Genomic DNA, 13072 nt, shown 5'->3' with positions numbered 1-13072 from the left:
CTGCTAGTTCGTTTTTTTTTCCAGCAGGGACTGTCGTTTAATTTTCTGTGTATAAGAAAAGGGGGAAATCCAAAAAAAAAAAAAAAAAAAAAAAACCCCCCTCCATCTTCCATTGTGAACTTATGGAAGCAGAAGGACAGACTTCAAGAATAAATCCTAGCGAGTCTAGAGTACAGTCAACACAACCAATGTCACATCAGGCAGCACCTACGTTGGCTGGTAGGATTTCAATATTAGAGGATGCTTTACAGCAGATTATGAACCAGCAACTTCAGGCGAATGCTGGTCAAAATGAGATTAGGGAGATGGTGCAAGCCTTGTCGGCTAGACCGTCTAGGATTGACAAGGGCAAAGCTCCAGCAGAGCCAGAGCCCAGTGTACATTCCTTAGAGCGCGCAAGGGTCAAAGTGCCTAATATCGCTAATTATAGACCGGAGAAGTACGCTGGTCGGATGACCGAGCGCAGCTCTGATGTGATCGAGGTTTGGTTGCACAAGTGGGAAGAAGCCTTCGCCATTTGTGAGATTAAATCCGATCTAAAGAAAATCCGCGAGGCCACACACCTGTTTATTGAGGCAGCGGACAGATGGTGGATAAAGCAACAGAAGGATCAAGTTGCTCCAACCACCTGGGAAGGGTTCAAAGCTGAATTCAAGAAACACTTTCTCCCACCTGATGAAGAATCCCGAGCTTGGGATGTTTATAGAAATCTTCGTCAGAGGAGCTTGTCAGTGGCAGAGTACACTGACAAATTTAGGGAATGTGTTATGAAAATAACAGACCCTCTCCCTATGTCGGTTCAGTTAAAGGACTATATCTATGGACTGAACGACAAGATCAAAATGGAAGTTCGGGCTAAATATGTAACTACATTAGATGAATCTATTGCAGTAGCCCTGAACTATGAGGATGCCAGAGGCAGATCTGGTGGATTCGTGCAGGCAGGGACTCAGTATGAGCACCCGAGGAAAGGGGGATTTCCGAGGAAATGGGTTTCAAAGACAAGTGTCTCCCAGCCAGGTGGCCAAACCAAGCAGGTGAAGCCGGTTGAGGGACCAGTAAAGACAAGTACCACCGTTGGGGTGAAAAGGAAAATAACTCCAATGGCAGCCCGGGCTTGGTCAAAGTCCTCGTTGACCCCTGAACAAAAAGAGAAAGCTAGAAAAGAAGGATTGTGCTTCGGCTGCCTTCAGCGGCATCAGTGGAAGGATTGTCCACTGAATAAAGATCGTCGCACGGCTAGTATGATAATATCTGAATGCGACGTGGAAATGCAGGAGAGTCCCAGTGCGGAGCATATGCAGATGCAACTGGCGGGACCTTCTCAGAGGTTAGTACCTTGTTTGTTATGTGTATCTGTTGCTAAGTTAGTGACGAGTGCACCTGATAACATCCTATCTAAGCCCGCAGCAACGGGGTATACAGCCTTCAATGATACGGAGTTAATCAAGATGAAAGGGCAAGTGGCCAGTCATGATGTCATTGTGTTGTTTGACTCAGCGTCAACTCACAATGTGATTAACTCCAAGCTCGTGAAGAGGCTGAAACTAAGGACAAGTCCATCTGACTATGCGTATACAGTCAGGATGGCAGATGGAAGTTCAACTGAAGTATGGGACCAAAGGGTTACCCAGTTGGAGCTTCGGATTCAGGACTATGCTGAGAAGCTTGATTTTGAAATGACCAAGCTTGCTCATGCAGATATAGCCCTGGGAATGGCGTGGCATTCTAAGAAGAATCCAGCCATTGATTGGAAAAAGCACGTATATCAATTCAAGATGAATGATGTGCTTTATGTCTTGCGAGGTGAAAAAGATATACCTCAGGGACCGTTGGTTTCCGTGATGGAAATCAGAAAGGCTCAAGTAGAGTTTTTGTACCTTTGCACCGCATCGGTAGAGTCGGTGAATGATTCTTCGACTAGCACTGATGTTACGCAAAGTGATGAGATGGCCAAGCTGGCTAATCTTATAACAGAGGAGTTCTCTGAATGTTTTAGGGATGAACTACCTTATGGGTTACCTCCAGAGCGGAAAGTTCAGCATAAGATTGAACTGATCCCGGGGGCAGAACCTGTAAATAGACCTCCCTATAGAATGAGTTTTACTGAAGAAGCAGAGGTGCGTAGGCAACTGGAAGAATACCTCAAGTTGGGGCAGATTCAACCAAGTTTCTCACCTTTTGCTTCACCAGTGATATTAAAGAGGAAAAAGGATGATACGTTTCGCCTCTGTATAGATTACAGAGCATTGAATAATATCACTGTTAAGCACAGGTATCCGATGGCTCGGATTGATGATTTGCTAGATGCATTACATGGAGCCGTGATTTTCAGCAAGATAGATCTTAAGTGCGGCTATCATCAGATCCGGATTAGAGCCGAGGATGTGCATAAAACCGCTTTTAGAAGCAGGTTTGGTCATTATGAGTTTTTGGTAATGCCCTTCGGACTTACCAATGCTCCAGCGACCTTCGTCATGCTTATGAACGATTTACTACGTCCGTATATCGGAAAGTTCGTAGTACATTTCATTGACGATATCTTGATATTCAGTAAAAGTGTTACTGAACATTGTGAACACTTAAGGATAGTGTTCAGTACTTTGAGGAAAGCCAGTCTTTATGTGAATAAAAAGAAAACTATACTGTGTATGGTTAGGCTTGAGTATTTAGGGTTCATAATTACTCCACAGGGGGTAGAAATGGATCCGAAGAAAGTGGCTGCGATACTAACTTGGCCAATCCCTCAGAGTCTGACCGCGTTGCGATCATTCTTGGGATTTGTCCAGTTTTATAGAAGGCATATCAAAGGATATTCCGGAATAGTATCGCCCTTGACTGATCTGACCTCAGATAAAGTACCTTTTATTTGGGGACAGAATCAACAAGAAAGTTTTAACACCATAAAACAAGCTGTGGTCTCAGGACCGGTGTTAAAAATAGTTGATCCCCAGAAACCGTTGTTCCTAGAAACCGATGCAAGTGGCATTGCGGTAGGAGCAGTCCTCCTTCAAGAGGGAAGGCCAGTAGCCTTTGAAAGCAAGAAGCTTTCTCCCTCTCAAAGGAATTGGCCAACTCATGAATTGGAGTTGTATGCTGTTATCCATGCTTTGAAAACATGGAGGCATTATTTGTATGGTTCAGAGTTTTATGTGGATGTAGATCATGATACTCTGAAACATTTTTGTAAACAGCCTGACTTGAGGGGCCGCCAAGCTAGGTGGGCAGAGCTCATGCAGGAGTTTAATCTAACGATTCGGTACCGAAGAGGAAAAGACAATAAGGTAGCTGATGCGTTGTCTCGCATTATGCACAACCTGAGTTTCACGGTATTAGAGAGTGCTCTAATGACCGAGATCAGAGAAACTCAAAAGGTGGACGAGTTTGTCCAGAGCTTGTGGCCTAAAGCTCATGTGTTAAAACCCGGGGAAAGTGAAAAGGATGACCTGGCATCCAGAAAAGGCCAAACTTATGCAAGATATACCATAAGGGATGGTATGCTAGTTAGAAATGGCAAGGTTGTAGTACCTGGTCAGAATGATCTCAGGCAGAGAGTCATTCGACAATGCCATGATAGCCCGTGTGTGGGACATCCAGGAGTCGAGAAGACATATGATCTCGTGAAGCGAGATTTCTTTTGGCCAAAGATGAAAAAGCATATTCATGAATATGTGACACGGTGTTTTTCGTGTCAGGTAAGTAAGGCCGAGCGGGTGAAGCCACCCGGACTTTTACAGCCCTTGGAAATACCACTAAGTAAGTGGGAGAGCATTTCCATGGATTTTATTGTAGGACTACCTGCAACGCAAGGAGGGTATAATTCTATCCTTGTGGTGGTTGATCGTCTAACCAAGATGGCTCACTTCATTCCGACTAGAGAGTCTATTAGTGCCCCGCAAGTAGCGGATTTGTTTATTAGACATATATTTCGTCTGCATGGATTGCCTAGATCCATAGTGTCAGACAGAGATGTCAGATTTACCGGTCATTTTTGGACAGCGGTATTTTAGACACTAAGGACGGAGTTGGGAATGAGTAGTGGGGATCATCCTGAGACGGATGGTCAGACGGAGAGAGTCAACCAAACTTTAGAGGATATGCTGAGGGCATATGTATCATTGAGGCAACATACATGGGACAAGTGGTTGCCATTGTTGGAGTTTGCCTACAATGATAGGAAACACTCATCTACTGGGTTCAGTCCGTTTGAGCTGAACTATGGTTATAGACCAGTCAATCCGACTATAGTTGGAGTACCTCAGAAAGTGCCTAGTGCCGCGAACTTTGTAGTTCAGATGCGGGAGATGCTAGCACTTGCGAGAGCTAATATCCGTCGGGCTATGGATAGAGCCAAGGTGTATGCGGATGAAAATCGGTCTATAAGAGTATTTGAAGAAGGAGAAAAAGTTTTTCTCAGAATTCCTTCGCACTCGAAGTCGTTGACTTCAGGAGAGTGTGCTAAGTTATCACCTCGATACTGTGGGCCGTGGTTAATTCTAAAGAGAATAGGCAGTGTAGCCTATAAATTAGAATTGCCACAGGGGTGTAAGGTGCACCCGGTTTTTCATGTTTCGCGTTTAAAGAAATTTTTACATACTGGTGACTCACTAATCGAAGGTGTGGTTTTGTTTCAGGAGATAGAGGATATTGCAAGGCGCAAACCAACAAGAATCCTGGACCGAGGAACAATGCAAATACGAAATCGGAAGATACCCACGGTGTTGGTTGCATGGCATGGTCAGCCTCTATCCGAAGCTACCTGGGAATCCGTATATCAGTTGCGGAGAGTGTTCCCAGACTTTATCATCGAGGACGCTGATGTCTGAAGAGGGAAGGAATGTTACGCTCTAGCCGAGGTAGCATGACCTCGGAAGAATCAGTCGACATTTCCCTTATAGGATCTATCTTTGTAATATATGTGTTTGCGCTTTATGTAAATGATCGGGAGGGATTAATGTCAAGGTCCTAGGTGAGGGCTGATAGCACCAGACTAGATAGATCTGAGACCAAGGGCCTAGTGCAAAGATTGTGCCTAGGGGCAAGGAATTAAATGCATCCCAAGAGAGGGGTGAAATGTTGCATTAGGAAGGCCCTATATGGATGACATGTGGCATCTAGATCTATCTAGGGAATTGGGGTCTGTCAAGGCTAGTGAGAGAAGATAAGGGATGTGGATTTACGTAATTTCGATATAGCTCTCTCTCTCTTGCTTGAAGACTTGGCAGAATTGGCTGGGTGGTAACGAAAGGTGCTACTCCCGTGATCTGTAGAGAAGAGAAAGGCAGAAATTTGTTGACAATAACCCAGCCAAAGTGGGAGCCCAGGTCCTTGACAATCGGCCGCAGCTCAGCAGCAAGACCTGGAAAAACTAGCGTCACTGGATGGCGAGGTATACGGAACCGAGCATCAAAGTCCGCAGCGCTGAATCCACTGTACCAAGGGACGATCATAATAATCTTTCCATCCACAGACATGGGGGAACCAGCAATCAGGTTGCTCGCAGCTTTCGCATTGGAGAGTTTGAGCCAGAAGATGCCCCTTCCCATAAGGGCCACCTCCTCAATATGGCCGTCCTCTAGCATGAGAGTGGACTGGAGCCAGTCCCTAATGGCTGATCTGGAGGGGGAATGTCCAATGACTTTGCCATAAACAGAGGTAAGGGCAAAGTCATTGGCAACCTCCTGAACCCGAGACGATTGTTGCTCTGTCAAGATGACTCGGTAGGCATCTGGAGAGGGAGGGTCCGACTGGGCCTCCGGTTCCCGACAGGGAGCCGCCATACCGCCAAGACAAACTGCGAGACCTCCGATGAAGAAGAGGCTGCCACCCAAAAAAAGGGGGGGATAGATGCGGGAGGGTGGAGCCTGGGTGTGAAGAAGACGGGTGAGGCGAACTGGGGCGACGTGAGTCAGGTGGGGGAAGCGGAGGCGCAGTCGAGAGCGGAGGCGGAGAGCGGGAAAGATGGAGGGCGGAGGGCGGTGGAAACGAGGGCGGGAGGCCGGGAGGCGGAGGTGGCGAGGGGTGGGGGCTAAGGATGGAGGGCGGGTGAGGTGAAGAGGCGGGAGCGGGGGCGGGGCGGGGCGGGAGGGCGGAAGGGGGCGGGGCGGAAGGGCGGGGCGGGCGGGGCGGGGCGGAAGGGCGGGAGGGGCGGGGGGCGGCGTAGCGAAGGGGCGGGGGGGTGAAGCGGGGGGCGGGGGGGAGCGAAGTGGGGGGCGAGGGCGGGCGAAGCGAGGGGGCGGGGGGGTGAGGCGGAGAGGCGAGGGGGGGGTGAGGCGTAGCGAGGGGGGGGCGGAGTGAGACGGAGGGGCGAGGGGAATGAGGCGGAGAGGCGAGGGGAGAGGGCGGGGGAGGGCGGGTGAGGGCGCAGCGGGGTGAGGCGGAGGGGCGAGGGGGTGAGAGCGGAAAGGCGAGGGAAGGCGGAGGGGCGAGGGGTGAGAGCGGAGGGGGCGAGGGGGTAAGAGCGGAGGGGGCGAGGGGGCGCAGGCGGCAGCGGCGGGGGTGAGGCGGAGGGTGAGGGGGTGAGGGCGGAGAGGCAAGGGGGTGAGGGTGGTCGAGGCGGGGGGGAGCTAGGGGGAGGTAGAGGTTGCGGGAGGGAGGGGGAGGGCTCGCAGGAGCATACGATGTTGGGCAAACTTGATTTGATCTTTGTCAATATTTCACTATATGTATCCTCCTCTTTGTACCAATGTTTTGGGAGCCCCCCTATTCTAATCTTCAGCGCATTATCACATCTAGCTTCGTGTTTTTTAATCTCTGCTTGGATATGAGACTTACTTGCTTTGTTGTCAACTTCCACAAACACTTCCTTCCTAGCAGTTTGTACTTCAGTGTGAACAAGATCCTTGACTGTAGTTATCTGACCAAGTACTTATCGGATGGGTGTGCCTCTTTGACAACATTTTAATACGACCTAAGTTGAGGTATAGGAAAAGTATTATGCCCATCGGATATGCTTTGCATGGTCGATCGAGCATTAAATACCATTTTTGCCTTAGTGCCATGCACATCCGTAAAAAACACGCTGCTAGGTGTGTTATCCGATCAAGCACTTATGCGATGGGAATGCCACTTTGCATGTAAGTCAATTCCACCTAGTTGAAGGTGTGTGCAAAGTATCGTGCCCATCGGATATGCTTTGCATGGTCGATCGAGCATTAAATTCCATTTTTGCCTTAGTGCCATGCACATCCGTAAAAAAACACGCTGCTAGGTGTGTTATCTGATCAAGCACTACTAGCTACGGGGTAAGGGGGGAATCCTTACAAGATTTTACAGCCTCATCAATTACTGCCTGCTTACCAGGCCCTTCCAAGATGTGAAGTCGGGCCTTTACTTCTGCCAGCTCCAATTGTAGCTCTCTCACTGCCTACTGCATATAAAAATTATGATCCTGTTGCCCGAGGATTGGGCTGTTTTGAGCCTTCTTGTTGGTAATTCCGTGCGTATGGAGAGGGTGTCATGGCTGCAACTGTAGAGTACCGAGTACTGATGGATGTTGAAGGAGTTGAGGGGGGACTTGGAGGAGAGGGTAGGCCAATCCATAGTTGGCTGTACGATGAACCCCCTTGGCTTAACCTAACCCCCGGGTTGGGTTGGGGGTTTAGCCCAACTCGGGGTTAGAGAGAATGTGAAGAGGAGGAAAGTAGGCTGAGCCATGCTTTGCTGGCCATATCTCCTATTACCCCCTGGCTGAGCTAATCCCCTAGTTGGACTGGGGGTTCAGCCCAGCTAGGAGAGGCTACGGGAGAAGGGGCGGAGAGACTATGGGAGGGGGGGGGGGGCGGAGAGACTATGGGAGGGGGGGGGGGCGGAGAGGCTACCGGCGGGGGGGGGGGGGGGGGGGGCAGAGAGGCTTGGGGGGGGGGGGGGGGGGGCAGAGAGGCTGGGGGGGGGGGGAGGGGGGGCAGAGAGGCTACGAGAGGGAGGTGGAGAGGCTACAGGAGAGGGGGCGGAGAGGCTACGGGAGGGGGAGCGGAGAAAGAGGGGCTACGGGAGAAGGGGTGGAGAGGCTACGGGAGGGGGGGCGGAGAGGCTACGAGGCTACGGGAGGGGGGGCGGAGAGGCTACGGGAGAAGGGGGGGAGAGGCTACGGGGAGCAGGGCGGAGAGGCTACGGGAGAAGGGGCGGGAGAGGCTACAGGAAGGGGGGGCGGAGAGGCTATGGGAGGGGGGGGCGGAGAGGCTACGGGGAGCGGGGCGGAGAGAGAGAAACAATGGTCTACACCCACCTCTTGGGCACTGATGATTGTGGTGGGGAGTGCCATAGTGGCTAATTCTTGCTATGCCTAATGGAGTTTTGGGTTTTAAGCCTTATGAGTGTTATGAGATTGACTGCACTACTTATGTTTTAGAGGATGAGTTTGGGCATGTTCTTGGATTCATCTAGATGTATATAAAGGTTGATATTCACAAACTGATTGTCAAAGAGAGAAACATTAATTTCTGGGAAAACTATTTTCTTCTCTGGTCACCTCCCATAGAAGCATTGCAATCAATACTCAATTTCAAGTAATGGATAACTCCCCTTAAGGTCAAGGTAGCTTCTACGAGGCAAAGAATGGCAAAGATTCAAAGTGAGTAATGCTGTTTTAGATCTGTCTGTCATGGCAACAATTCTTGGAGTTCACATGTGGAGCAAATGGGCATATGTCGTTTGTATGTTTCCATGTCTCAGCTTAAATGGCACTCATGATACATATGTACCAATATTAGCTCTCCCATCTACTATAGGTACTCGTTTCTGTTGTTGCTTTGGGTTTGCAATCATTTTGATGTGTATTCCACCACGATGTACTTTGCAGGGTTAGTAATTTTTTTCAGCTTCATTTATGAGGACATAACAGTCTGAGGGGAGGAACATGATCTCTTTAGCTAAGCAAAGACTGGATGAAGTCTAACCGTAGGTGGGCTTAAAAATGTTAGGCTGCAATCAAGGATTCAACCCTAGATAGACTTGTAGGACAGCTAGATTCAGTGGGATTGATAAGCTTACCCCTGTTGCACGATTGATTTTGAATTTCTTTGTCCTCTTCCTACTCACCTCTCCTTTTTTTATTACAAAGCTTAAGGGACTTTGAAAATGGGTGCTTTTGATTGTAGGAGCAACACTCGCTTGTGGAACAGGAGCTTGTGCAGTAGTTGTTGCAGCAGTTCTGGAAGGCCGTTCAAATAAGGTACAGACTGATTCCAGACTTCATAGATGCTGCCTGACATTTGATATCCGAGCTGCTGATGTTTTTTTGTGCCTTTATATCGTACATCTTTTGAGATTGGAAGGAGCATCCATATCACATATCTTGCATTCAAGTGCAATCATAGATGGAAAGTGTAAAAAGAGAACTCGTTTGTAAACCAATAATTATTCTTTCTTGAAAGTCCAGGGGGACTGCTTCTAATGACTGACAAGCATAATGTCTGTATACCAGAAATGTATTGTCGATCTACCTGGTGGCCCACTTGAGATAGAGTGGAGGGAGGACGGTCATGTGTACATGACAGGACCAGCTGAAGCTGTCTTTGAAGGGGATGCTTTTCTCTAGTTCAGTCAACAATATGGACCATTATTCCAAAAACTTAGTACATTGATTTGAGTGCCCCATCAGGCTATTGATATTTGAAAATGCATCATAAGCGGAATCTGTACATAAGTTCATCCAGGGCTGCTTCAAAGTTTTGACTGCTCCTAGCCAGGATTCTATTTCTTGTTTAAGGTTAGCCTTGAGTACGGTTAGCGTATCCTTTTTTTAGTCAAGTAGTTATTTGCTAGAAGCTTAAACGGGGCTATGGATAAGCTGATTATTGCTAGATTTCTTATGAAACCTTTTAACTTATATTCTACCAGTGTGGTTTATCAATTCATTTATCACCTTAATCTTGTTTAGGTGGTCTATGTTTTTCTATTTAGGGTTTAGAATACCCCCATTAATCTCTTTTTGGACAAAAAGAGAGATGATCCTTCTCACTGAAGGGTGTGGACTACCCCTCTTTTAGTTTTTTATATGAGAAAGTGGATTATCCTTTGGTATGTTTCAATTGACGGAATGTACATGCAACAAATATTTGTGGCTTGTGACATGGTATTTTTTGAAGATTTTCTTAAAATCTTTCTACTTTAGAATCTAGATGGATGACTAGTGCCTTGGTAAAGCAATAACAATCTTGGAATACATGCATTACCTATCCACCCAAATGAAACTATGATGTTCTAACTTTTAGTTCTATTTATATGGTGCAAGTAAGTGGACCTTGAACTCGGAGCTTTGTCTACATGATGGATTCATCATTTCTTTTTACCAAAATTTTGCTCAATCTTTGTAAACTTATATAAAATCTTTTTCATATAAAATTATCTTTCATTTAATTTGAGCTTCGGGTGTCGTCTTGTTAAGGGGCCTTTTTATTAACACACATCTTCTCACAGGCATCCACAGCTCGTGGCCATGTTGGATTGCCACACAGGCAGCCAGCTCAGTTGCAACCCACACAGGCAACCACGTGGCCTACCACGCAGGAAATCGCATAAGTAACCATCATGTGAGATTGCCACGTAATTAGCTAGTAGATGCAAAAACACAGTTAACGTAAGAGGACACGTAGGCAGGCATAGCAATTGCCACGTGGTAGCGCTAAAGTCAGTACTTGTCCCGTGGGCAATCGACTGCCACGCCAGCAGGTCGGCACCATGAGTATTAGTGAGCAGTCTAACACAAGGCAAGATGAGGGTTCAGCACCTCAGTCATTGTCACTACTCCCACTGGAGAATCTTGTAGATACTTCCATGTGTGCTATGATGGCCATGATGCAGATCATGATGTAAATACAGGAGTAGCAGTTCGAGGCTCTTCTCAACTGCATGGCTCAGATTTATGAAATGTGGGACGATTGTGAGTAGGTTGCGAGAGAGCGTGACAGAGAAGCTCAAGAGGCGAGAGGAATGCGATCATGTGGCTTAGGAAGTCAGGGAACTCTTGGATCCTGAGGCTCACGAGGTGAGGGAGCATAGAGAGCGTGCCGCTCGGGAGGAGGAAGAACGTGATCGGCAACTCCTCCTTACTCTACTTCGACCATTAGGAGAGGACATGGAGAGACTCCCACCGCCACACCGCCAGTTAAGCCTTCTTTTTAGGGAAATCTCAACTTCACGCGGTATGATGGTGAGCAAGAACTTTTAGTGTTGACATTGTGACTCAAGGATGGCCATGAGTGACGAGTAGTGCATCCTAATATCCATGCACCTTACAGGCGGAGCGATGACCTAGTGGTTCAAGTGGCAAAAAGACCACTCTGATGTCGATTAGGGGACACCTCTTTATAGTTGGATGGAGTTCGTGGAACACCTTAGATCATGATTCTTGCCACGATGCCAACAAATTCACTCATGTGTTCGTATACTTGCATATGGAGGAAAGTGAGAGGTTGAGCAAATTCCTTCATGGGTTGCGGTCCGATATCCTAGTGGTATGTTCGTAGCTTTTAGCCACGGAATTGAGTGTACATACGTGTTAGCTCAAAACTCTGAGCTCAGGTCAATAGTAAGAAATCCTCGAATTTTAGTGCTATGGATGGTAGCGGGAAGAAATTTGACAATGGGCAACAGGAAAAAGAATTGGACGACAAAGGACAACAACGGCCGTGGAGGGTACTTGGATGAAGCAACTCGAGTCACGTACGCCAAGGAAAATGGCTGCTGCTTTTTTCATGAGCAGGGAGGGTGCATTGCCTGCACTTTAAGAAACTACAGGTAGGGAGCTTCCCTTCAAGGGCGAGTTACAAGGAAGCGTAATGGGTCTATCTTCGGAATCATGAAGAAATGTCTCAAGCAGATTGGAAGGGAGTCCTCGGAGCTTTCTCATCAAAGTTTTGGACCCTTTTCCATTGTCAAAGTTGTAAATGATGTGGCCATGAAGTTGCAGTCACCTTCGACATGGACCATGCATCCAGTTTTTCATGTGTCATGGCTCAAGCCATATGTGGGTCTGGCACTTACATCAATATCAAATTTGGTGTAGCATGAAATTGTTGATGAGGCCAAGGTCATTGACCTGAGCAGATTTTACTTCATCGGTTTAAAAGAGGGACAGGCAATTGACAACGCTTTGTATGCATTCAAGTTCAAACATGGGGGCATCCATGAAGCACCATGGGTGGAAGAAAGATTTCTTCACAAACTATCCAAGCCTCCTTGCAGCATACAAGGTGCCTTTTTCTCTACCCTAGTTTGAGCTTTAGCAGAAGGGGATGTCATGGGCATCCACAACCCATGGCCATGCTGGATTGCCACGCAGGCAATCAGCTTAGCAGTACCCCACATAGGCAGCTACTTAGTCTGCCATGCAGGTAGTCACATCATAGTAGTTGCCACATAGTCAGCCAACAATAGAAGTAGGACACACAGGCAACATAGGAGGACAAGTAGACAGGTGCAACAATTGCCATGTGGTAGCGCTGATAACGACACCTACCACATGGCCAGTCGAGTACCACTTTATCAAGTCGAGCTTCCAACATGGGTCAATAGAGAACTCCAGTCGGATCAACAGTAGTAGTAGCAGCAGGGATCGGTCTTATTAGTTGGTCTATTTGGGGCTCCAAGGGGCCTATAAAAGGTAGCCCCTTGGACCTCATTCCTCATCCCACACTTAGGCATTCCAACCTTCAATCCAGTGGTAGCTAGGTCTCCGTGTAGTAGAGCAGCAGGTTAGCCTCAGCCTTTTCAGAGATCTCTAGTGAGGATTGACCTCCTGTCCTTAGTATCAAGTCTAGGGCAGTTTTGTAGTGAGGGTTTTAGCCCCTCCATACAGTTGTATTCAGCCCTTTGGGAATTCATTATTTAGTTGAGTGCATTATCTTGCAGTTTGCAGTTAGTGTTGAGTAGCAGAGAGAGTGAGTTAGTCTATTTCCTGCTACACACCCAAACCCTGTTAACCCTTGGCCAGGTTAATCACGTGCCTCATTGTTCTCTAACCACTTCTAAGATTATGTAGGAAAGTTGGAATAAGGTTTTTGCACAACTTGGCTTCAAGGAAGACTTACGATCCCCCTAATAATTTTAACAATTTTGATATTCCTTGGTC

General features: G+C 47.5%; 1 protein-coding gene across 2 annotated transcripts in view; it reads left to right on the top strand.

The window, feature by feature from the left end:
• LOC147882614 (diaminopimelate epimerase family protein) overlaps positions 1 to 9838 on the top strand; it is a 74467-nt gene extending 64629 nt beyond the window's left edge. For both annotated transcript variants that reach the window (XM_087400664.1, XM_087400663.1), the window contains exons 9-10: positions 9099 to 9172; positions 9425 to 9838. In XM_087400664.1, coding sequence (XP_087256790.1) covers positions 9099 to 9172; positions 9425 to 9538 — 188 coding nt within the window. In that variant the 3' untranslated portion in view covers positions 9539 to 9838. The remainder of the gene's footprint in view (positions 1 to 9098; positions 9173 to 9424) is intronic.
• The last annotated feature ends 3234 nt before the right edge of the window (positions 9839 to 13072 follow it).

This window comes from Dipteris shenzhenensis, chromosome 29 (assembly GCF_047967505.1).
Source record: "Dipteris shenzhenensis isolate YYH24624 ecotype China chromosome 29, Dip_SZ_1.0, whole genome shotgun sequence".
Taxonomy (NCBI): domain Eukaryota; kingdom Viridiplantae; phylum Streptophyta; class Polypodiopsida; order Gleicheniales; family Dipteridaceae; genus Dipteris; species Dipteris shenzhenensis.
This window is presented reverse-complemented; position numbering and strand designations above follow the sequence as displayed.